Consider the following 27497-nt stretch of genomic DNA (forward strand, 5'->3'; position numbering starts at 1 on the left):
CACTTTAAAATAATTATGTATTTTTGGGGGTTTTAAGCTTAAATATAATTATCACATAAAAAAATTAATATATATGTTAAAACATCTAAAAATAAACAAATATTTAAATATAAAAAAATTTTACGATTATTATTTTGCAGGATAAAAAGTGTTGATCAATGCCCGCGGATGAGTTGATCAAATATAGATGGCCTGATGGCTCTATATTTTCAAATAATATATATATTCATCACTAAACAAAAAAAAAATTTCAGTTTCCTTTAATGATAAGATTTCTTTCCAATCTTTCTTCTCTTCAGCCCTTAGCTCACCTAATCATCCGTTATGATGAATTATTTTTTTATATCAAATCATCTAATAAATTTTGTAAATAAACGGTGTATCACCCCTATCCCATCCTTGATTAAGATTTTAAATTTTTCATAATATTTCTCAATGTATTATATAAAATGTTTCGACCTGCATACTCGAAATTTTCGAGCACTATAGCTTTGAGATGAGCTTTAATGAGTGTTTCAAATGTCTTGGATTCAACGTAGGCTCCTAAAGAGTTAATCGAAAAACTCATTATTCTTTCCTTGTCCTTCGAAGGTTTAATTGAATCTACTTCGTCACCTTTGGGTTTAATTCTGGGAACGCCGGCCTTGACTCGGTATAAATTGAGGCGTAACTGTTATATTATACAGGTGAATATTTTTTTTAAAAAATAATACCAAATAAATATTAGAAATTTATTTGGGATAGGTGAATACTAGCTTCAATTCGAAGTTGAGCATTAGGGAAGTCAGGTGCACATTAAGGTTAGCCTGTTCGTTAACTTTTTTACTTCTATCCGAGTCTTCGTCAATAGCGGTATTGATTACTTCTTCTTCCGCCAGCCTTAACGCGTCAGATGCGTGGGCGTTCTATATAATTATAAAAGTAGTGTGTAAAAGTTTGACTTAGAATATGAAAAATATTTTGATCAAATTCTACCCAAAAAAAAGTTTTGCGAATTTTGTTTTATTACATTATCTGAACTAGATTTCGCGCCCTTTTTTAACAAAACGTCCTGTGGAGAAGGGGAATGGGGCGCAGATTCAGAAGGGAAAATAGTTTCGTTATCGATATTTTGAGGAGCCGGTTGAGGCCTAGGAACGCTTAAAATAAGCTTGAGCACGTCTTCCAGTCGTTTGTCGGATATGTCTAGGGTTACGTCGGGTAGGACGCCAAATATCCGTATTCTTTAAGAAAATATTTGGTAATATTCATAAGAGACAAGTTAAGATGAAGAGAAAAATTGCTTCCCTGCACAAATAAATAAAAGCGTTATTTAACCTACATTTAAAAATGCATTGGTAATTTTATTTATTAGATAAAATTGATAATAACTATCAAATCAAGATAATTTTTGAGTATCTCAACACTTAGCATTCGTTGAAAAAAATAAAATAAAGCAAGAGTAATTGTTTAAGGGGGATGAGGATGAACTCATTATAAAATGCTATGTCCCAGTCATTAATTAATTTTTCGTCATATTTAAGTTTGTCAAGGAAAATTAACAAGATATTTATAACTCAAAATTACCCTTTTATATTGAAATTATGGTATTTTAAAATTTTTTGGGGCTAATCAAAATTGATCAAAAATACCACAAAAAAGCACTTTAATCAAAAATCCAGACCATCGAGAAATAAGTGTTTTTTTACAAACTCTAGGAGCTCTATGATCCTGATGAATGGTGTCAGAGGTAAGTTCATAATATATTGGGTTTTCAATGATTTTATAAAATATAAAAGTAAAATATTATTCATTTTAAGTAATCAATAAATCAGCTAACTAATATTTTCAATTATAAATATTTTATAACGGTAAACCCAGAACTTTATAATAATAATAAAAAAAATTGTGTTTTAACCTTGGAATTTTAGGGTCGTCCATTATTATTGATTTTTCGAGGAGTACTTTGATTGCGCCAGGTTTCAAAATATGCAGTGGTGAGTCATCCATAGATTTGTGGTGCTTCCAATCATCATCTTAAGATAAATTTCAAAAAATTAATAAAATCAATCCTTTTATCAATATTTTTCTTGAGACAGAGACTTGCAGAGGTTGGGCAGCAAATAAATGGCAAATATCCATCATTTATACGATTTCTCAAACTATTTTTGTAAATTACACTATTTTAATTGCATGCTTTGGGTTTAAAATATTCCTCAAGGATTAGAATGAAAAATAAATGGAGAAGTCATTATAAACTAAAACAAAATTTAAAAAAAATACCTTTCAATTATGGATTTATATGATTTCGGATCAAATCTTATCTAAAATTACAAATCTTTTGTAATTTTTATGCGTAAATAAAAAACTTTTGATTTTCTTTAAAAAAAATAATATTCAATCTATTGAACCTTTCAAAAAATTTTGTTAAATTTTGGGCAGGCAAATATTAAAATTTTTAAGCTCTAATCAAAATGAACAAAAATTCATAAAAGATCTTCAAACAAAAAAAAATTTAAATGAATACGATGAAAAAAATCACATTAAATCTTAAAATTGTGCTGAATATTTTTTAAAATCATTATCGAAAACCAAAAAGATACTTTTTTAAAATCTAATTTAAATATTCATAAAAGATATTTTTTTTCATGATTTTTATTTTATTTTGTTCAATCTAACCCCTCATTCACGTTAGCGGGAATTCGCGGCGAAGAATAATACACCGCCGCGAATTTGGGCTAACTATGATTAAGGTGGTAAGATCATAACTGGACGATGTTAAAATAAATTACAAAAAAATAGTTTTAATAAACCTTTAGTGGCGTATAGCATTTGGATCCTATCCATTTTCACTTCGACTTTATCATAAGATTTTTCCATCAAGTCTTCGATTTCTTTATTCTATAAATTCAAAAAAAAATTATATAAATAATTATTTTATAAAAACTTAGCCTGATTCAAACTTTAAATGGAAAGTTATACAAATCTATTATCCAACCAACAGTATAGTATAATATGGTTTACAGTGAAAATGGGCGAAAAAATAATTAGAGAATAAAAGTTTATAGCGATGGAGATAGGTCAGATAGTGAATCGTGGCTGTTGTGAGAATAATAGGAACCGAACGTAATTTCAATCTCAACAAAGAATTGGCGGTTAATCATCTAAGACGCTTTGAGACATATTATGGGGGAATGGGGGTGGTAATTAAAAATATTGAAGTTCAGAGCAAGCTTTAAGTATCCGTTTTTAGGTTGAAATGAAAACCTAGGATTAAATTATGAATAGATCAAAATAGATGAAACCAAAAAAGTGAAGAAAAATAAATGAAACATAATATAAAAAATGCAGATGACCTTAAAAAAAATTATCATATGAATATTTGGAAAAAGATTCGCAATTTAAAATAGAACGATTTTTAAAAAAAAATCGAGGGCAAATTAAAAATATATACATATATATATTTAAAGATGTCAATCAATTCACTGCCCATATATAAATTGTCATATGGCAGGGTACACCGAATATTTCAAAAAATTTTAGAAGTGATGGTGGGTGTCATAGATTAGACTGAATAATTTTATCAATGCAGAAAATTATTTAGTGATTAGCGAAGATAGGGATATTTAGGAATAGTACATTTTTTATATAAAAATATAATGTTTAATAGGTGATCTAAGTAGTTAATATCTATGGTGGGCAATTGTTAAACCTTAACGTTTTTAAAAATAAAATCCTCATTTGTTCAAATGTAATAGATAGAAACAGCAAACAATAAGCGTTCTTAAAACTGCTCCGCAAGGTATAACGGAGTGTGGTTCGCCTAAAATTTTGAAGAAATATTGTCATTATGACCGAAAAGGCCAAAAGGGCATTGTTTTTAAATACATACAATGTAGGCATAGTAAGTCTCGTCGATGATATGACGAGCGCTTAAAATAAATTGATATTCATAGGTGAAACAGTGTCATTAATCAATACTAGAATAGGAAGTTCGAAACCATTATGTACTGCACCTCTAAAAAAGTGGCTTCAATTGCAACATGATGAAGTACAATACGATTCCGACCAAGTAAATAACACAAAAATGTAATATATAAAAATGTTGTTTCCGGAGCCATAAGATCCATCTTGATAAAACCAGCACAGCAAAATGGATGGTTATCATTATCAATGGTAGCATAATTAATTTTTGTCAAAAAAAACATATTCAATTTTAAATGTTTAACTAAAATATTTCCTGTTTACAAGAGGGTAGATTCGTATGAAACGCATATTAACCAAAATATTTTAAATATTCAATTAAGCAAGATTTAAAGCTGTTGAATAATTGTGATGAAAAAACAGACCCTTAATGGTATAAAATATATTGGTCTAAGTGTATTAATCCCCACGTCTAATTTTAATTTTCGCTAGATCTGTGACTTTTATGTAACAAGTCCTGAGATAAAAAATTTTTGTAACTTAGAACTGTTACATAAAAGTTAAATAAAAAGAAAAGTAAAATTTTTAAAAAAACTTTGGAAGTAGGGTATTAGAAAAAAAACTAAATTTGAAATTTAAAAAAAATCTTAACATTGATGGTAGGGACGAGGGACGACCTCGTATCGTATATAGAAAGATCTTGTCTTACATCGGGATCATCTTTGACGGAAAACATGGAGAAATTACCCAAATCAATTAGAATTATGTCGGAATCACTGAAAAAAATTAATATATTCAAATGAAATTATAGGTATGTACGTAGCAAAAGGTGTCGCTATGGGGCAAAATGCGTGCATTAAGGCTATTCAAAAACGAATATGATTCTATTATACGTATAAATACGAATAGTAGATTTTATTGAATAATTAACTATTCGCATTTGTACTTCTCCGGAAAACCGCCATTAAACGTAGAAGTGCGATATCGGATAGTAAATTAGATTCCTATTCGTTTTTGAAGAGATCTAGTGCGCAGCATACCTATATATAATGAGGGAGCTTATAAGATTTTGTATTAGGGCAATCGTGTTTTTTAGCACTTCTTAGATAAACATGGTCCGTTTTCATACACCCCCCCACCCTTAGTTATAATTTATAAGAGCTAACGACACCCATCAACCCAAATTTTAATTGTTTTAATAAAGAGTTATTATTTTCAGTGTGAGAAAAGGGGAGGGGAAATTGGAAAAACATAAAATGAATTATTTATTACTTACTCTTTATACACGCCTCGATTGGGTATAATAATGTGGGAAGATTTGATATTGACTTTAAGATCTAATATCTTACGCTTTTCTAGAGCGTATTTGTAACCCGTAGCCGTATTTTGTTTAACATCCTCCAGGGTAGAAACTGCCGCGTTTTGTAACCTGAGATAAAAAAATAATAATAATAATAAATGATTGACATATATGTTAAGAATGTAAAAAAAGGAAAACAGGGTCCCCCCCCTCTCTCCACCAGAATTATTGTAAATAGTCCTTAATCCGAATCCCTTAACAAAATAAATATTATCCGGTTCTCATACGGGCGTAAAATTTTTCCACATTTACAAGAGTGTGCACGTACAAAATATAGCATATAAATGGTCAGAAAACGATATTATTATGCGAAGCTGTAATTAGAAATTTTAGTTTGTGGGTTGGTGAAAATTTGCTTTTATAAAAAATGTAGGAAATTAATATTATAGCATTAGTATTATAGCGTAAATTATAATATGAATGAAGGGAATAATAAATTGGATACATGTAGTAACGGTATTTTTCGATAAAATAAACTGTAAATGATTAATTTAATGTAATATTAGCTTTCTTTCTTTAAAAAAAATTGCAATTTATAACGTGTTTTCGTATATTTGCATAAAAGGAATTTAATATTTTTTAGAAAATCCTTTTGAGTGGCTAAGAATTTTTTAGGAAGCCTGCTTCCCTACCCCCTCCCCAAAATCCTCCCATATACAAAAATAATAATGGATAATCTTACTGTTTAAGTTTGACGGATTCTGGAGGCTTGAAAAACTCGCTGAGTTTATTTATGGTACCCTGTTTAAATGTGAAATGATTCATATTTATATATATAATAATACTAATTTAAAATAAAAATATAAAAAAGGTATTCTTATATTTTCCTTTGGACATACAAATCAAGCGGAACTTTAATTTTTTTATAAAAAATATAGGCAGTAAAATCAAAGCTCATTACATCAAAACCTTAAGAATTATATTTAAAAAGATTAATATAATTTTTCTTGATTGGGCGAGGGGGGGGGGGATATTGTTTAAATTTTATAAGTTCTTTTATCCATTATATAAAATTTAAAAAAAAAACAATTTAAAACATTCTTTAACGCTAAATAATTTATTTTTAAAATAGAACTAATATTATTTTCCTTCAGCCTCTAATATCGTCTCCAAGTTGGTTTTATCTTAATTCAAGGAAACGCAATTAAATATGTCGGCTGTTTTGGAATATGATTAATTAGATCGTTTTTGTATTGTAAATGCCAATCTTTATCAATTGTGATTAGTGTTCTCCATACGGTTAAATCAAGAATTATGCCAATAAATTTCTACCCATGAGATTTGGTCAAAAAGGGCAGTAAAACCTTTTACACGAGGTTTAAATAGCTTATTTTTTTCTCCGCTAAAATCTTGATTTACCTGTTTAAAAAAAGCCAAGCCTTTAAGACTGGATTCAGAGTGGAATTCGATCCGACACAATTTAACAGCTGAGCGATATTAAAAATTTTTTAATGAGAATCCATTTTTTTTATTAAAATAATAATTCTTAGATTATTGTCATGAATATAATAAAGAAAATTAATAAAGAAAAATTGATCTCATAAACAGATTTTAAAAATTAATCAGTTGTTAAATCGTGTCGAATCGGGTCCCACTATGAATCCAGCAGAACTTGAGGTTTTCGACAACACTGCTTTGTAATATTACTTTATATTATAAATTAATAGGATGAAATACTAGGGTTTTCCATATGATGGTTCGGACAATCATTTTTTTTTTAAATTACTAAATTAAATTAAACAGTATGTGGAATGAAAAATAGAATGGCATGGCATTTCTAGAAAAATCAAACTAATCTGTCAAAATATTAGACAAAAAAAACGTAAACTAAGCATATTGGAGATATTCCTTACATCCGGAGATTCACGTAATATTAACAATAATCTAGACCAAAATTAAACAATGATTTATGAATACACTGATAAAAATGACGGCATGACAACGATATTAAGGAGGAATAATCAGAAGAATCCATCCCTAAAATACGGCATATACCAGATGATCGGTAGCATCGTCCATTGATAATGGAAGAAAAAACTATAATTAATTCGTTAAAAAAATAAAAGATGGATAGATACAAACAAAATGAACGCTTTGATTTCCCAAAAAAATAAAATATATATATGACAAAAAAAATTCCTATTATCAACGTGTATTCTTTTTTTTTTTAAAAAAAAAAGGTTAAAAAATTGAAAGAACCTGGATTAGTTTCGTGACTCATTAAGTTTATTAATTAATTTCGAAATATTAATAATTCGCCTTATTTGCCACTATACTCTCTATATTTTATTAATAAAAATACTAAAGAAATTTATACATGTCAAAACAATCCTTTTTGGTGGCTCTGATCTATAAATTTTATTAATTAAAATATTAATTCTTATAATGTATAATAACAATGTCTACAATTCAATAATTACATGTGCACAGTAGCGAATTGCATATTTTCCTCATAACTTTATTGAGTGTCGGGATTGAAATCAGTAATACAGGATTTAGCCGAATCGGTACACTTTTATACCAAACCCAATACTAAGTGACGATATATTAATAACTTCTTTTTTTTTAAAAAAAACCCCTTATCTAAAAGAAAAGAAATTTGAAAATCATCAATTCATTTCGCGGCATGTTATTTTTTCTTATTATGATGTACCGCGTCGTAAACGATCTGTAGAGGGTTAGCCGTCAGGTGGAGCCTCTGGTCGCAGGAATTGTCCAGTGGGTTTGACTCGAAAAGGCAGTGCACGAGGTTTTCATTCTCATCCGACTTTATGGTTTTTATGATGAGGGGGTTGGTTTGATGCGGGTTAGATTTGCCACTGACATCGAAGTTGTCCATAGACACTTCTAACCTTTTTAAAATGGTACGAAAAAAAAAAGAAAAGTGTATATGCGTTAAAGGTGGATTATTTAGCAATCAATTCAAATGTAGTAACGCTTTTTAAAATAACATTTTTAATGTTAAAAAAAATCCTTTGTAAATAAAAGGGATATTTGTAGAGGAATATATGATAATCGTTGGACATTTTTTTAAGTGATTAATTAAAAGCGAATTTTTTTAAAAAAAAATAAATAACGCAAGTAAAATTTAAATGGGAATGTTACCTTTGAATCGGACTACAATTGTGAAAATAAAAAAAGGATTCAAATTATGTCATTTATAAAATGGTTTTATTTGTGAAAATACAATCTTTTAATATTACATCAGTAAAAAGTTAGAGCAAAAAAATTGTTTTTAACCTGGAAATGAAAAATTTAATAAAATTTAGATCTTCATTCTACAAACATTTATCCACACAACCAATTTTTTTTTAAAAATTATTAATTAAACTAAAAACGTGAGCTAAGACTCATTTTCAAAAGAAATAAACACTTGGTTTTTGGTTAGTAAATTATTTTAAATTAATATATTCACATTAAAAAATGGTTATAAAAGCATGATATTAATTTGTTGGACATCTTATATCATACATTCCACATCAAAATCGTATCTTAAAGATATGTTAAAAAATTAGATGGGCAAAAGTAAAAAATTCCATAATTCCGATGAAATGAATGGAATACTCTCAAACTTTTGACGAGATAAGGATACAAAGAATCCATATTTAAGGAACATAATTCCCGTAATGAGAAAATATTCGTACCATCAAATCTGACAAAATGTGTCCTTATTTATTTTCTCTTCAATATATATATGGTGAATTCCATATCAGATCAACAAAGTAACAAGCCGACACCCTGAGAATTTTTTTAAATTTTGCATATTGATAGTATATACTACAACTAAGAAAAAAATAAAATTTTACTTCCTTACACCACTTACTGGCTAAGATATGGTGTTTAAAGAGCGGAAAAATGGTACATTTTTGATAAAATACACTTCATTAATTTTCAAATATCTTAAGAATAAATTAAGGAGCAATAATTTATATTTTATTATATAGCTTAATAATAAATCTTTAATATTACATAATGACATATAAATATTTGTGATAAAAACCCGATTAATTCCAAAAATCGGATTTACCAAACCGGAAATAGCCATAGAAAAAAATGTATTTTTGACTGTGTATACCAAACTGCTTTATATTTGTACAAGATTCTAGATTGGGCTGAAGGTGGGTCTAAGAGTTATAACCCTATATGGATAAAAATTTAACATAAATATCATCATATTTAAATTGAATGGATACTTACGCAATCATTTTTTATCTAAAAATTATATCTACATGTAAGGCCCTTATATTTTTATTGGTAAAATGCTGATAAAATCTGATAACTAATTTGTAGATTATTTAATTGAAAAATTAAATAATTGAATCTTCATTTTTTTGTAGCACAACAACAATCCTTATTTCAAAACTTATTAAAATCCAATTTATATGTTGGCGAATTCTTAGTTATTACTGACCTTTCAGAAAATTATGCTTTTGTGGTGCAGGACATGCACAAGGATTCCATTGGACCTAAAATAAGGCCACTATTTACTTTTTATTATTTCTTACCTTTAAGACTGTTTAATTAAACAAGTAAATTTTGTTATTATAACAGATTGTTTAGAGTACAACACATGTGCATTTCATCTATTTTAAATAAAATTGATCTTATTCTTTAAAGAAAAGGACAAAGTTAATTATTTTTCTGATGGGGCAGTTACCCAATATAATAATAAAAATTTCATTAACCTCAACAATTATGAAAATGATTTTGGAAAAAAGTCAGAGTGGCATATTTGCAACCACACACAGTAAAAGTCCCTGCGACAGTTTAGCGAGTATTTATAAACTGTTAGCTTGCAACGTAACAATGGATTTATATAATTATCAAGAAATAATAACAGAGTGGTAAATTATATATTTACAATGATAAATATCTAAGTGTGAAAAATCTTTTGAAAGCAAAACAAATTTCTGCAACACAACATTTTATATTTTTATTCCCTTAGAAGAAATTAGATGAAAGTGAAAATTTTTCAAATTTTTTGGGTGAATTAATATATGATATATTTAAATTTTTTGATTGTATTATGTATATAGAAATTATTGCCAATAAAATTATAAATATGTTTATTATTTTGTGCTGTAATTTCAAAAGAAAATTTACTATTATAAAATAAACCACATTGCAACCCCCCCCCCCAACCTCTCAAATAATATTTTTTAAATATTAAATAAGGGCCTTTCATCGTTCAGCCCAGTCTAGTATTTTGTATAAATACTAAATATAAAAAGTCAGGTATACATGGTATACATCCACAGAAAAAAAAATACCTTTTTTTTCAATGGCCATTTCCTATTTTGTACTTCGGGTTTTTAGTTTTAATCGTTCTATCACATTTATTTATATGTCATATTAAAGATCTATTATTAAGCTATATAATATTTAAATTATTGCTCTAACTTAATTTATTACATTCATTGATCAAATGATGTATCAATTGACAAGCAAAGCAACGTTGAATGGCCGTTTTTATTAAATGATGTGGAGCAGGATTTGGAATAATATTGGGAGTAACTCTAGATTATTCGTCTGCCAAAGGTGATGTGGAGCAGGATTTGGAATAATATTCGGAGTAACTCTAGATTATTCGTCTGCCAAAGGCATGAAGTCCTTATGAATAATATTACCTGCAATATCATATACTGTATGCATATATAAGTGGTTTGCATTTCTCTTGGAATCACATAAAAAAAATTTAATAAAGCCAAATTTTAATTAATGATAATTTATCAAAATATTTTGAAGTTATATTGTGAAATATTCATATATGGCAACAACTTTCTATTATTTAGTTAAATATATGGCGGCAAAATCAATTCGTTTCTTTTCATTATTACAAAACTTTTATTTTTACTATATGTCCTATTCCATAATAAGTTATCCACACTGAATAAACATAAAGGTCGAGGACGGTATGTACGACCTTTGAAACCGTCAATTAACTTCCCAAAATAATACAGCTTGTTACCATGCAGACACCCAAGGCATTTGTAGATCTGATTAAGGAATGATCAGTTTCCAAAAAAATTAACGAAAATCGAACTTGAGTAACTCTTTCGAATTCAATATTTAATATGGAGGGTCGGCATAGGAAGTGACGGAAATAAGATATCTTTCTGGAAAATGATTCTCATTTTCTATAAGGATTCCAGTTAATAATGTATTGAATATTATAGTGTATGATAGAATTTATTTTCTTGTGCAAATTTTGTAATAATATGTACTTATATAGTGGTATTATTTTAAACTTTTTTTAAATAAGTTGTAGCCGTTCTAAATAATAATATGTAGTTTGTTTGTTTCTATTATGTTGTTTATCCACCTTTATAATGTCAATACGTCTCACTTTTTGTAGATGGGTGAAATGTCGTATTTACGTTAAATTATGTATTCTTTTACCCATATTTATTATGTGCTTTTTCCGACAATGTGTTATTTTTTAAACTTTAAATCATTTTTTGTGCGCGTTTTTTAAAATTTAAATATTTAATTTTACCGGAAATGTAATCTAGCATGTTTGAAATACCTATCCTATAATTTTCAAACAATATGGCCATGAACTTTTGCGCTTAATATAATTTATATTAGTTTTTCTAAAATGACTCAAAGATTAACCGCAAAATTATCTACAATTCATAAGATAAGTGTTCTAAACATGCTGGAATACATTTCTAGTAATATACGATTTTTAAAATTAAAAAAAACGCGTTTAAAAAATGATTTAAAGTTGAAAAAATAATACATTGCATGAAAAAACACATTGAAGCTAATACACCATATATCTTTATAAGAAAAAATAGATGAAGTCACTCAAATTTGAATTTAATGTCAATCTGTTTTTCTTCGTCCTTTTATTATTGAGGTAAATCACTTTGTTGATTTACACTTTGAATCCTTCTTGTTTCTTAATTAATGATACTTCACGAATTTTTAATCACTTGATTCTATTTACCGACATTATGTTCCTTTAATATGGGTTCTTTTATCTCGTCGACAAAATTCGAGAGGATTCCATCCATTGACACTATGTCTTTTTTTACAATGGATATATATTTTTTTGGGTGCGCACAATTCGTAAAATTTAAAATACAAATGCTAAATCTTAAATATTATGATTTTGAAATAAAAAAGAAGCCTATGCTGATTATTAGTATAAGGATAGATGTTAAACTGTGAGGCATCGGCACCAGGACATTGTTCAAACGTAACCCCGAGTCCATTTAGTACCATTTCCGTCAGTCTATTATCTCTTCTTTTTTTTTTAAAACATATATTATTTATAATGATGATTGATATAAAATGATATAATCCTTTAAGTTAATAATGCAATCAGTTAGACATAACCCTGTAAATATAAAATAAGAAACAACTAATCTTATTTTGGTAGACAAACATTTTTTTGTAGACAAATAAAAATGTAAATTATCCTTTTGATTTAAGAATGTCCATTATTATATTTTTTTTAATCAACTATAAAATAGAATTTAAGAATAAAAACCCCGTTTTTTTTTGTTTTAAAAACAAATTTTTTCGTGTTTTTTTTAAATGTTTTCATGCATTCTTAGTCCTTCTAACTTATATCTTTCCTTAAAAAAATGTGAGATTTGATTTTCCTAAATACAATAGTAATTTTACATAGTGTCTTCCTTTGTAAACAACGTCAACGAGAGTTGGAGCAATTTGAAATGGTAAACGTTTTGAACAAACTAATATAATAAACAACAATTTTCAAGATCATATTGATGAAATTTTAGATATAAGAGGAATATGTGGGACATAATATATCCAAATATTTAGGATGTAGGTCCCTTTTTTTCGCCATTACCATAATTTAAATTTTTTTAATCTATTATTAGATTGAGTTTCCCGACAACAGAATTCGTGATCAAAGTAACCTTTAATTCTCCCCCGCTGCCTAAGTGCCTATAGAAGGATAATTAAGTTAAGTCAGTTACTAATGCGTTGGGAATTATAAACAAAAAATCAAGTGAGCATAACCAATATATATTTTTAAAGAAATCAATCATAAAATAACAAAATATTTCTAAACTCGGTTCGGACCGGGTTTACAAAAAGTCGGGTTCTACCCAAGTTCATATACTTAAATATTTATGGGTCTCCAGATTCGGTAGGATTTCGGATAAAAAAAAAGAGTTTTATTACGACTTCATAAATCCGTGTTCTAATATATATTAATAGGGTCAGTGATAAATTGTGTATTTTCCAATACTTCTCTCGGATATTCTGGGGGTACGCCGGACTCGGTGTAATCAATGGCTTGATACAATTTCTTTCTTTCCTCTGGCGACATGGCTTCATTAAACTTGGCAGCTAAAATTATAATATTTTTTTTGAGTCATTTTGAGCAACGTTTTCTTTTGCCCATTTAAAAAAATTTCTTAAAATTCTAACATTATATAATAAAGATGTAGTAATACCAATCCCTGCGTTTTTGGGATCCAAGTCCGACGTCTTTTTGTTATCGCTGGAAGAGCCCCAAGAAAACCAACCTCCCAACCACCCAGCGTTAGCGTTGCTGGTCGACCGGTTGACTTCGAGCCTTTTAACTTCGAGTGCAGCCTTTTGGCGGGCCAGGGTTATGTTAAATACGTCTAACTGCCTTTCCGCCTCCTTTAGTTCGTGTTTTTTTTTGGTATGTCAAAGTTATACAATATAAATATATTTTTATTTATGTTTATTTATTATTTGTAAGATATTATAAAATATAATTAAAAACATATCAACTAAAAAAGTAAATATAAAATTGTTACAACTTAAAGATTAAATAAGTTCAATCTGTTTAACAACGAAAACGAATAATATTAAATTTGCGCATATAATCAATGCCTTTTATAACTAAATTATTTTAAAATAAAAATATCCCATGCAACATTATATAATAAACCTAATTTTTTTTTTTTAAATGTTTATAAATTTGGCATATGTCAGATGCGGAATTCTAGTGGATGGGAGTAAAACTGCTCCAGAAAACTAAGTACACTTCTAAATAAAAACTGAGCTTAAAATTTCGAAATGAGTGCGACTGTTAGTTGCATTACTTTTCCTTTCGTGGAGAGGGGGTGGGGGTAAAACATTCATTATAATTTTAAATAATTTCCATAATAATTTGGCTATATCAAATATTTACATCCAAAGTATTTTTAACGTCTAAGGGCAATTTTTTCGTCGTCAGCTTAATCTTGTACGCCTCCGAGTATTCCCTAACTAATTCCCTGTGCGCCGATATATGTTTCCAACTCCATTGCCTCAGTTTAGGCCTGACTATTACTTCCATCACGCTGGTCATAGCGAAATGCCACCTATAATATTACATATAAAATAAATATGGAAATTTAATATCAAAATTTTTTTAAAAAAATGATATATCATGCAGAAAAATGTATCTAACTTTTCTACTTTTTTTTTGACGTAATGAAGGAACCATAACATTTTGGTTCAATTTAATTAAAGTTTCCTGTAAATATAAAAGAAATTCAATAGTCTAGTCTCCAGTCAGGGTGGCGGTTAGGTATTTAAAGTAAAGTAGGGATCGTTGCCCCTCTTTAGAATTGAATTTGGGATCAGACTGTGATCTTCCCGAGTAATGATTTTCTCAATTTCGATAATTAAATGAGTAAAAAATATATGGCATCAAACCATTTTTCGTAATTATCTTTATAGACTTGCAGATGAGGTCGGTATTTACGATACTTGGATTTGAGATTCAACGTTTCCAGACTCTCGAGTAACTCCAATACATCTTGATACTTACGAAATACATTATGGAAAAATATTTTTAAAAATTAATAACAGATTTTAAATTTAAAAATAAATGGATTTTTTTTAAAAATTAGTGAAGGTCAACAAGGTCCAATTCCGACAGCAGAAATTTGGCAAATAAAACTTGATTTCTACTATGTTTCTAAACTTTATCTAAAGCCCGCCATTTTAAAAAAATGGGATTGTGGAAGGATCCGGAGAACCGGTTCGGCTCACTTTCACTATTTTTAAATAAATAAATAATTTTAAATTAGTAATTTTAATTTCTCATGTTATAAAAAGAGCTAAATTAAATTTAGAAGAAGTGGGGAAAAAAATAAACCTGAAACTGGCTCAGCCCAATAGATATCCCTTGTATGATTAGATTGAGTAACATTTTAGGTGTGCTAAAGTTGGACCCGTCTAGCTCCGGTTTAGGGTTCAGCCTTAATTGAGCTAAAGATGTGAGAGGCCTCAGTATATAGCTATAACCGGGCGGTAAGAATTCGGTTTTATTCGCATTTTCGAGAATGCACTCTGGCGATTTTTCATATGATAGCGGGAAAGATCGCTCTGATATTTGGAGTGTTTCATCCTTTCTGGCCGTTGACGAGCTCAACTGAATTTCCGATTGTTTATTGGGTTGTAAGTTGGTGTTGGAACTCGTGGTTTCTTTGGTAAGTTGGCTCGAATGAGCGATACCGTTTCGAAATTCCTTCATAACATCATCTCGATTTAAATGGATGAAGCTAGAATGGGAAGGCATATCACTATTCCAGTAAAGGCTGAGGGCGTCTAGCCTAACGATCTTGCAAGTTATATATAAAGAAAGAATATTTGTACGAAACTATTTAAACAATTCACGACATAGTTAGTAACTTTTTTATATTATTATATTTGGGATAATGATAAAATCAATTGCTATATTAGAAACTGCCTCAATAATAAGAATCATATAAAAAACTTAAAATTCAAATAAAAAATACTCTATAACTTGGAAATTTTTTTTAAACAGAAATTTGTTATCTAGCTAGTTTTATCTGGCTAGTTTGAAACTAAGCCTTTAGCTAGTTCGAAAACCGGCTATATAAAATTTGGTTTAAATGTGTGAATAAATATGAAGTTGTGTAATGGGTAGGATTTTTTTTTAAATATAACCCTAACTCATACTAATACACGTATTTTAGGCGAAATAAAGTGTAGATGACCTGAAAAGAAAATCCTTTCCTTTATCATGCTTTCAGCCATATCTAACATTAAAATATACTCCATCTAGGAAATCCCTTTATTTAAACCAACTTTTCAATAAGGAGCTATTTATAAAACATCGGTTGTATGTAATTACGATTCATATTAATAACACATATATAATATATTATATGTAATCATGACAATTCTCTAGCTAAGTCGAATACAAAAAAAAAATTTAACATAATTTTGAGGGAACAAAAAAATATCTTAGTCGGATTGGTGCTCTATAGAACTTCTTTTTTTTTTTAAAAAAAATGAGGTTTAAATGATAGAAACTGAGATATTTATATTGTATTTATGTGATGGTAAGCTCCTAGAGAAGACGATCATTTATTAATTTAATTTTAATATGTGTATATACCAATAGGAAAGATGATCTACAATGCATTTAATTCATTATTTTTCTATTTTGAAGATTCAATATCCATTCTCGAAAAAACCGAACCCCAATAAAAAATTCTATCTGTTCAGAAATAAGAAATAGCCACATTACATTTAATTATTGCTAATCTACTTCCTTCCTTTATTCAGATTTGAGAGATATATCTATATTTTTTTTTAAATAATGTTCATATAAAGCGATTCTCAAGGAACCATTTTATCGTTCATTCACAAATATTTATCAGTTTTAAAAAAAATGTAAATTATTCATACTTTATAAATCATTTTGATAGCTTGAGTAGCTATGCAAGGCTTCCAATCTTCGTTTGTTGTCTAGACCAATTAATAAATAAATAATAAGAATACATATTAAAACTATCAAACCGTATGGCGATTCGATTAGCCTAACTGTAAACTCTCTATTTCATTTCTTATTTCATTTAACCTTAAGAAGATATGAATCATGCATATTATTTCTTGTTATTATATTTATATGTTCGCCATTCGGTTAAGAATGAGGTACATTTATAACGATTCTTGAAATTTAGAATCCTCAAGGTTTATAGGGGGCTTGTGGGAAAGTATTGGATTATCAAACTGAGATGCCATTACATTTCCGCATATAGAAGGGTTAGCAAAATCACAGTTTTTTTTAATAAAAGTAAAAATAAATCGATCTATTTGATTAAATCACAATTTATTAATTTAAATCAAATACATAATAAAATAACTAAATTTTTTTAAAAAACTAGACTCCCAAAGGAAATCAACGCCTGAGGCAAGGTTATTTATCTAGGTTGCATTCATTTATTATATTAAATATCTTTGTCACCTGTGAAATTTAAATATTAAAAACAAACAATTTTTTTAAAAATAATTTATAACTTAATTTGAATGCTAAATAACAGAGCTGTCTGAACCTTTCGAACCCTGATATTTTACTCAACCAGAACCCGAATTTTTTTTTTTTAATTTAGGGTTGAGGGTTCTTTAATTTTTTTTTTTTAATTTTAATTTATTATATTTTTTTTTCTTTATTTTTTATGTTTTTAATTAAAATTTCTTTATTTTTTTTAAATTATAAAAAAATTTGAACTATTAATGTCGTTCGGGTCTCACGACTTACGCTTTTTTTAAAGAGTTGGGGAACCGGATCTATGCTATGATCGAGGATCCCAACGAGGGTTACAACCTACGTCAGAGGCTTGGCTATAAACATAATAAAGAGCAACTATGTCCACTTTATACTATCAATGAATGGGACCCCGTGAATGAACATCTATGCATCGCGATTAAACTACTCAGCTCCCAATTAACAAATAATATAAACATTTCAAGAAAAAAACATGTCCCATCTGCCCTTAGAGTTTCTGTTAATGAATAATCGTGAAAAACTATTAGTATGATCTTTTTAGTTTTCCATTGTTAAGTAGAAGCAGAAAATTATTTACAATTCTTTAAGCACAATTATTGCATATTTGGAACAAATTAGTAATTCATTAATATAAAAATTAAATGAATCACATTTAAACGTAATTCAACCTCAAATATCATGGTGGCCAAGAGTCTCAAACTAGCTTAGCGATAACAATAAATATAATAATGTTATATAATAATTTGAAAATTATTTCAGTAATGTTATAAATTAATTATTTATCAATCAGGTACATTAATTATATTTTTATAAATATTATATTTCTTATAATCTCAAATTTACATGATAAAAAATATTTTAAATATTTATTTATATTTTGTTTGTCTTTATAAATTAGTAACGCCATCTAAATTAATAAATATTATTATTAACAAAAATAAAATGGAAATTTCCAAAAACCCTTAAACAAAAAATATTAAATATTAAAACATTTTCTGTATAAATAATTATTAGTGGAATCGTTTTTTATTTTAATGTATCCATTTTGTGCAAAATTTATAATTTATCAGGACACCGAACCCTGAACCCGGTTCAGATTTTCTTTTACTAAAACATAACCCTAAACCCTTTTTTAGAAGAAGAGTATACAGGCCTGCTTAATAATTTTTGATTATTTTTAAATAGATTTATATAAGCTAAAATCTGATTTATTCTTAACAACAAAATATTAAATAAATATTTATCTTAATAAACGGCAAAAATAATTATATAAATTTTTTTTTAACCTAATAATAATTTTCGTAGAAGTTTATTAAAAATTTTCAAGATCTGCAAAAGTTATTTTAAAATAAAATCAGGATAGGGCTGGGTCAGGTCTAATATATTTTTTTAAAAATCGCCGGGTAGGGTTAGGCCTTGGAAAATTTTTTAAATATATCTAAATTTATCAATTTTATTTTGAATTATTATTTTTCATGCGTAGAAACTAGACGCCATATGACATATATATTTAGACTATTTTGAGTAAGATAATTTTAAAAAAAAATTAAATTATAATTTTAAGAAAAATTAATATCTATATATAATAAATTCGGGGTGGGCCGGGAAAACCTTTTAAAAAAATTTAGGACCGGGCTTGAAAAATTAGGACCAATGCAGATCACTAATTTAAATCGCAATTTTAATCAATCTGATTTAGTCATGCCAACCCTACTTCTTTAAAGATTTTGACCTCGGAAGATTTTTTTCGAGGAATGTTGAAACATGATTTTTGATCAAATTTTACCTAAATTTCACAAATAATTTGTAAAAAAATCTTTTATAAGTAAATAATTTGTGATTTTCATGCATAAAAAATTTTCCATGATGAAATCACAAATTTTTGTAAAAAATTTTTGATTTTGATCTTCAAAAAAAAAATCTTTAAATTTTGTTGATCTACAAATATTTTTGCTCAAAATAGTGGGCGCAAATGCTCGTTTGAAAATTGTTGTTAAACCCTGATTTTAGTTCTAAATGTGGGTTTTCAAATTCAAATTATTTCCTTTAATTCCTATTTTATTTATGGAACTTAGAATTTTATTTAAAATATTATATTATTTCTTTTAACTAACATCAAACGACAAATAATTAAGGGTGACTCCGAAGGCGAAAGGTTTTTCGGGATTAGAAAACGTATCCTCGTATCTCAAATGAATGCCCGTAATTTTGATCTGCAAATTTTTGATGATTTGGGACACCAATTTTTCCACAAAGGTGTCTTGTTTAGTCCCAGATTCGGCTAAATATTTTTATTATAAATGGAGTAGATTCATTAATAAAAGTGCGCCAGCGCCACAAATTGAGCGTTCAAGCGCAAATAATGTCTTTCAAATGGTATCGTGCAAATTGGTCAAATTACCCTTACAAACCATTTTTAAAAAAACGCAAACTGGTTTGTTTTTTCAACACTTTTTTATTCATTTATTTTGTAAGTTGTCTACGAGCAGTTTTTTAAAGACTCGGTTTTATCATAAGTTGACAAAACTTTGCTACCCAGATAAAAATAATAAGTAGGAAGGCAGTAAAAATCCATTCCCATTGGTAATTATATAATTAAATTTAATATTATACCTTTTATAAACATACAATATTATTGGCGAAATTCATTCTATCGCGTTTTCGGCCAGAACTGGTCGCAAATTATTTTTACCCGGCCCGGCCAGTAAAATTTATTTTAAAAAAATAATCCGGCCCGGGACGTAATAGTTTTTTATGAAGAAAAAAATACATGAATTTGTCTATCAGCCTTAAAACCTTTTTCAAAACTTCGGCCGAGCTCGCCCATGAAAATACTTTCAATTTTTTCGGCCCGGTCCAACATCATTTTTCCCGGCCCTTCTCTAATTATGATCTGCTTTTTTCGACAATGTGGTAATTTTATAAAAATGATTATAAAATTCATGATCTGGAGGAATAAAACACCTGAGGCAAAGTTATTAATAAATATTGCATCACTTTTTATCACATATAACATCTGTTTTTCTATGGTATATATGGATAAACCATTATTTTAGCATTATTGAATTAAAAGTATTATTATAATCTTATCTATATCAAATATTTTTCCATTTATAATTGTTTTAAACTTTATGACTTCTGAGTACTTAATTTAATAACTAAAAAATTAAATATTAATAGTGTTAAGATTATTTTAATTAAATCGATATTTTTGCATAATATAGAATTAATATTTATTAAATGTGACAGAAATAAGGGTCCATAATTTTAAAAATAATAAAATTTGACAATTTATGACGCAAAATTAAATCGTTTATATCTGGAAACAACAAACAAAAAATAGATCCAAACCGAACCGTTAAACCAGTATCACCTATTATTATTTACCGATCATGAACCATATAAAATTTGTCACTCTAACCAGAATCTCTAAAAAGGTATGTAAACCGGTTTCAAACATTTGATACTCTATCCCTTTCAATGATTAATAATCAGTTTTTTTTTGATTGAAGCAATCAGTAATTATTTTTAGAATGTATATTGCTATGTGACGATGCCAACAACCCAAGTTGGGTCATTATTTTCAACCGTAGAATATATTATTTCTCCTAGTATAGATATATTTAACAGAAGAAAATCATAAAAACATATTAATTGGATACGGCCCAATATTATTTAGAGTATAGAGATGAATTTTCTTTCAAAAAATGTGCTTCTTATTAATTCTGATCTGATATGCTTTTGCATGAAAAAGTTTTTAAAACCGATATTATAATTTTTCGAGCCTGAACCACAAACCGTTATTTATTTTTTTTATCTAAACTTAAACCGAACCTATATTCGGTGCGAATCAGGTTTCTGATTATAATTGTGATCTAAATCAATTTGATTTATTCATAAACTCTAAATAGAGGAGATCAACATGAGAGAAAAAAAGGCTAAATAAAAAATCCATCTAAATAAAAACTTCAGCAGTTAGCGGGCCCCGAAACTTTGACGAAATAACGTTTTCGGGATTAAAATATATTCATTCCTCATAAGGTACAAATAAAATATTAATTTGTATTTATATTTTATTTCTTCGATACAAAAAAATATATAATATTCAAAACCCGAATCAACTTTATTATATTTTTCCAAACACAGTATAGACCTGAAAGTAATAGAAAAAAACCATTCCATTAAAATACATTTAAAAAGTATGTATCATACATTGAAGCCCGCTACTGAAATGATATTTAGACGAAAATGTAAAAGATATCATTTAAACGAAAGGTATTACAATGGACGTCTATTAGAACCAATGACAATGACTACAATTGACTTCAATATATATTACACTTTTAATAATTGACTCCTTAGTCTGAGTTAGTATTAATATCGTTGTCTAAACCTTATAACCGTAACAACTCTTTTTTAAAATAACTTTTAAATAGCGTTTATTTATTTATTTTCAAATCGATCTTTAACATACAATATTCGATGAATACAGGGTATCGTACCTATAATTCAATTTTATTTTGTATAAAATTCATAGTAACTGTCATAAGTGATATATTTGGGGACACTTTTGGATTAAGGGTTAGGATAATAGGCATGTTATCATTAGTGCAGTTTAGTTATCGTTGCGTTTCTATCATTAAATGAGATTAGAAGACACAAATACATTGGGTCTATTGCACAATATGAATGTCCCTGTATATTATAGTATAACCCTAAGAACTGGCTCAAATTAAACGAAATGACCTGTCTATTCCAAACATATGTTAAGCCTAAAAATTACATCAAATTCTCAACTGTTGTGAAATATCCGCCTAATGGCGTCATTACGCTTAGTTTAAGCCTGGTCTAAGACAGAATTCATAGTGGGATCAGATCCGACATGATTAAAAAGCTGATCGATATTTTCTATTTATGAGATCAATTTTGATTTATAAGAATCAATAATTCTTAAATTACTATCATGAATGGATTTAAAGATAAAATTAATATAATTAAAGAAAAATTGATCTCATAAAACAGATTTAAAAAATCGATCAGCTGCTTAATAATCTCGGCCGCTATGAATGCAGCCTAACTCTCTAAGCATCTCGTAAATTTTATTGTAAACATATGAAGTTACGTTTAGCGTTTACCTTTGGCCAATTCTTGTTTCCGTTTAGCCTCTTCTATCTTTTCGAGTTCTTTCTGTTTTATCTCTTGCTTACCTTTTTCCTCGGCCCTTTCATCGTACTTTACAACTTTTATAAAGAAATAAAATATTTTTTTTAAAAAAAAATCGTATTCAAAGTTATATTACAATAATTCATTTTGAATAACTTTTAAAGAAACAAAAATGAGTGAAAAATATTAGTGTCTTTCGAAAAATAGAAATCTTACTTTTTAAAAGCTACTTTTAACAACACTACTAAATATATAAATTGGTAAACAATTTTCATATTTTTTAGTTATAACTAATCTATACAATAAAGAAATGTAAATAAATTATCAAAATTGGCACATTTTGAGTTGGCCCATTTTAGGTACATAGTTTATTTCTGTTCTTAATCTTTGCTACTATATTTAAAATTTACATTCTATATACTTTCTTTCTCACCTTTGCAACTATCTTTAAAATTTCTATTTTATAAACCCCAAACTATTTATTAATGTGTCTTTTCCCTCAAAAATTTATTTTTATATAGTGTAGAGTAGACGTTAACTTTTCGAAAATCTTTTTATGCAGTTTTAATAAGGTAGAACAGTGTTGTTAAACGGTACGATTTGGCGGATTTTATTAAACTTTTCTGCCATCAATGAGTAAATCTCCAGCCTTGAGTAATATTATTTGGCTGGCTAAAACTTGCGTTAGAAAATATTTAAAAATCGAGCCGTTTAACACATTTTACCCATATTTGCTTTACCACATAACATTTTGTAAATCGTTATTATATAACTTATTAAAGTTAAGACTATAACAAACATGTCTAAAAAAATTAAATTAGGAAAAATATATTTTGCTAGCAAATAAAAACTAGAAAGTATTTTTATAATTTATATGTGATTTTTTGGCCAAATATATTACACCAAGGAAATTTGCTAAAAGATGAACATAGGTAAAAAAATGATATAAAAATATTAGTGCGTAAAGGAAAGTGGATGAAAATAAAGTCGTTACTAACGGCGTTCCTTTTTTGAGGAAAAGGAACGCTATTCGTTACTTGCTTCAAAGGTAACCTGTAACGAGTTTATTTTTTTTAGTATCTGCAAGGCAAAACGTTACTTTAAATTTTTTCTTAAAAAATATGGAATATTCTATTATATATTTTTTTTAATTTAATAAATAATTTAAGCCGAGTTTTTAATTCAGATCAACCACCAAAGTTCTCATTTTAATTTTATTTATTACATAATTGTTGTTGAATTTCATAAAGTCAAGATTGTTAATCTAATTAATATTGAATAAATTAAGGTATGTCAATAAATATTCTCTAATATATATAATATATTTTATAAAGATAATATGTCAATAGTAGTTATTTCTCCAGAAGAGGATAATAATTTAACTCTGCCGTGGCAACATTTTTTACATAACTAAAGAAAATTAAGGCTAAGTCTACACTTTGTAATTGTATTGTGCCTTAATTAAAATATTTCAACCTCGATGTCCAACAGTCAAATTTTAAAAAAAACGTATGAAGGTAAAAATACGAAGTCAGTTAAAATTCTGATAAAGATTTTTTTGATCTGAATGAAGATTCCTGTGAAGATGATCTAATAAGTTTTATTGAAATGAATCTTTAAATATTTTTAATAAATTCCTCAATTAAATTTTTTATTTATTTAATATATTACAACCCTCCTGCTCTCTGCGACATGTTTTTGCACAGCAAAAGCTTTGTTGAGCCTAAATGCTCTTGCTTATCTGATCAAAATTTTGAAAATAAAAAATCATTATAAAAAACAACTTCTTATCTTTTAATGTATTATTTTTGTATAATTTTATTTTTATTAACTACGAGGGGGAAAAATAAATAAAAATAAAATTTATTAATAATTTTTAGTATTTTTTTTAAGTAACGAGTAACGCCTTACCTTTTTTAAATATCGAGTAATGCGTTCCTTTTTCAAATGTACGAGCAACGTGTTTATTTTCTGAAGTAACGTTTACAGCACTAATAAATCATCTTAACACCAAATTTAAGGTCTCTTTAAAAAAAAGTATTCATGTACCCCCTCTATCGCTCTATTCTGGTCTACCCTATTTTTTTTTCCTTTTTTTAAATAAAAAAGATATGTGTGGGATTCGAACCTCATATCGCTCGATGGATAAATTGACACGTAAGCTATTTGTATAACACGGTTATATGACTTGACTTTAAAAATATTTTGCTTAGTACCAAATTACTAGTAACTTTTTTTTATACAAGGTAAGAAATTTTCTTTGAATTATGATGATGCCTATCATCACTTTCTACAAATATTCAAATCATATAAAATATTATTATAACTTTCTAAATATATATATTTTTAAATATACATATATAGCACAAACTAAAAAAAATCCAATATTTTATTTAATCATCTATTCACCTAATTATCCAGGCTCTTTTTTCTTTTGTTAGAAAAAATATTTTATGCCCTTCGCTATATATAACCCCTCTCTTTGTAGAAAAATATAATAACTAACCATTCAGGATCTCGCAGAACATTTATTTCTAGGATAAATAAAAAAATCTTGGGAAATATAAATGTAGGTCCAATTGCATTTTTATTAAATTGCATTTTTATTAAATTTCATTTTTTATAAAATTCAAATCGATATTATATTTATATGACTATTAAAAAAATAAAATAAGATTTTTTGTGTTTATATTATAGATATAATAAATATATAAAAACACATAAGTATTTTTCTAATTGGTAATTACATATTATAGTTTTATATAAAGATTGACAATTTTCTCAATTTTTTTTAATTATTTCACATTTTATAAATTAGAGAAAAAAATTAAATTTTATTAATCTTGGCATTAGTTATATAAATGTTATATTATTATAAAAATAATTCCCCTAAATCCCCATTTGGCCTTCGGCCGGGTCCAGCCTAAGAAAATTCTGATTTGTTATATGTTTGATTTTGTGGTTATTTCTATTAATTGTATTTTTTTAAATATGCAATACCGCTTTTATCACCGTTACAATTATTAACATTCATTCTAATTTTCGCCAGCATTTAGGGCTTTATTAGTGTCGATGAGTGCATTCACCAGTATATAGTAGCTATTATAAAGGATAACCATTAATAACAACAAAATTTTGGCCAACATTAAAGAGCAACTGGTAACATTTAATCTGAACATTTTAACAATTAGTACTTGATACTATATATTACAGTTTACGTTTAGTAGACCTAGTGTTGTTAAACGACTCGTTTTGAACCAATTTTTAAAAACGGCTAACTCAATATTTTAGCCAGAAAAATATTGCCTAAGCCACGATATTTCACTAAAAGATGTCTAAACCTTTGTTCCTTCTATAAGCAAAATCTTCAGGCTTATGTAATATTATTCTGAATAAAATAGTGAGTTCGCCGTTTTTAAAAATAGGCTCAAAACGAGCCGTTTAACAACACTAAGACCGTATAAAGAAGGGGAAAAAAGTTATTAACAAAATAAGAAAATATTGGCAAAACAAAAGTTAAAACAAAGGCTATAGCGTCACGTCTTGCTAGAAAATGCAGAAATATCAATTATAAGGTATATCATTATCTCACCGAACCATGAACTTATATCCTAAAAAGCGATAACTGTTAAAGCCGACAATAGTAGACATATAATCTGCGCAAAAAACTATAATAAAACTTTCGATACCACTAAGCAAATTGAATGTAGCGAATTCCCCTTTTCTTCCTTCCACAGCCCCGTAATCAGGTGGGGGAGGTGCATGGAACGCAGCCTCCATATAAAAATATATAATAAAAGTTTCTCCCATAATCCACAAATTTCTACCTTGTAACCCTGATGGTAAACGTAATAAATTGGTTCCCGTTTTAAATCGCTAAAAACAAAAAATATTGAGAATCTCGCTTATATCTCCTATGAAATATAATTAAATTTGAAATTAATATTAATAGATGCTAGGGAAGTAAACACTTGTATTTAAATGGAGGTTTTTTTAAATTAAAATGAGGGAAATCTCATCGAGATTCCCAATTTAGATATCATGCTGTCATTTCCTTCATTTTTTGCTATTTTTTTAAAAAATCAATATAAATACAAGTGTTTACTTCCTAGCATCTACTAATATTATTTTCAATATTTCTTTTATAATTTTAGAGATATAAGCGAGATTCCCAATTTTTAGTTATTTTTGTTTTAGCAATTTAGAACCTATCCCTAAATTATTATTATTTTATAGATTTTAAATTTAATTTTCCCTTTTCTAAAAAAAATACATAAAATCGCAACGAACTATTCTCAATTTAAGATAAATAATATATTAAATATTAAAAAATTTATAAAAAACATATGCGAATTTAAAAAATTTTAAAAATTAAAAAATTTGTGTGAAAATTTTAATTTATTTTAGAAAATATTATAAATCTGATAGTGAAGGCTACTTAAGTGCCAAATCCATATTTTTAAAATTATTAATAATGCCATTCTCTAGTCTAAGAAAAATTATTTAGATACGCCTTATCGATACACCTTATTTTCACTGATCCGATCCGATATTTAAATTGAATAATTCTATATCTTTCTCTACTGAGCAAGCTATTACAATGGCAATTTATTAAATTAATATTTTGTTATTGCTACCCATGGTCCCCATAAAGCAATACCAATAAACTCATCTCGATATTTTTAATATTAATTGTCGTCTTATTTTTTTTTTAACTTTCCCTTCTGTAGTTCCCTCATATTTAACTATACTTGTATGTAATAATGATTTGTTTATAAAATATGCAAACAGGAGACCTGCAAGCTA

General features: G+C 27.5%; 1 protein-coding gene across 7 annotated transcripts in view; it reads right to left on the bottom strand.

Annotated features, from left to right (window-relative positions):
- Positions 1 to 27497, bottom strand: part of LOC135928327 (intermembrane lipid transfer protein VPS13A-like) — an 81456-nt gene that overhangs the window by 48507 nt on the left and 5452 nt on the right. For 5 of the 7 annotated variants that reach the window (XR_010572290.1, XM_065464773.1, XM_065464770.1 and 2 more), the window contains exons 4-23: positions 22664 to 22768; positions 19643 to 19809; positions 16928 to 16987; positions 15366 to 15830; positions 14921 to 15030; positions 14412 to 14583; positions 13702 to 13894; positions 13494 to 13594; positions 12899 to 12969; positions 12435 to 12515; positions 7917 to 8115; positions 5946 to 6004; positions 5180 to 5332; positions 4556 to 4679; positions 2793 to 2880; positions 1898 to 2015; positions 1010 to 1223; positions 753 to 905; positions 460 to 670; positions 125 to 201 (exon numbers count right to left, since the gene is read on the bottom strand). Coding sequence is in view for 6 of the 7 variants with exons in the window: in XM_065464773.1 (XP_065320845.1) it covers positions 125 to 201; positions 460 to 670; positions 753 to 905; positions 1010 to 1223; positions 1898 to 2015; positions 2793 to 2880; positions 4556 to 4679; positions 5180 to 5332; positions 5946 to 6004; positions 7917 to 8115; positions 12435 to 12515; positions 12899 to 12969; positions 13494 to 13594; positions 13702 to 13894; positions 14412 to 14583; positions 14921 to 15030; positions 15366 to 15830; positions 16928 to 16987; positions 19643 to 19809; positions 22664 to 22768 (2921 nt within the window). In the remaining variant the exon portion in view is untranslated. Of the gene's footprint in view, positions 1 to 124; positions 202 to 459; positions 671 to 752; positions 906 to 1009; positions 1224 to 1897; positions 2016 to 2792; positions 2881 to 4555; positions 4680 to 5179; positions 5333 to 5945; positions 6005 to 7916; positions 8116 to 12434; positions 12516 to 12898; positions 12970 to 13493; positions 13595 to 13701; positions 13895 to 14411; positions 14584 to 14920; positions 15031 to 15365; positions 15831 to 16927; positions 16988 to 19642; positions 19810 to 22663; positions 22769 to 27497 lie in introns of those variants that run through there. The other 2 variants (XM_065464772.1, XM_065464775.1) reach the window with 2 other exon arrangements.

Source organism: Gordionus sp. m RMFG-2023, chromosome 4 (assembly GCF_954871325.1).
Source record: "Gordionus sp. m RMFG-2023 chromosome 4, tfGorSpeb1-WG-v2, whole genome shotgun sequence".
In the NCBI taxonomy this organism is placed as follows: Eukaryota; Metazoa; Nematomorpha; class Gordioida; order Chordodea; family Parachordodidae; genus Gordionus; species Gordionus sp. m RMFG-2023.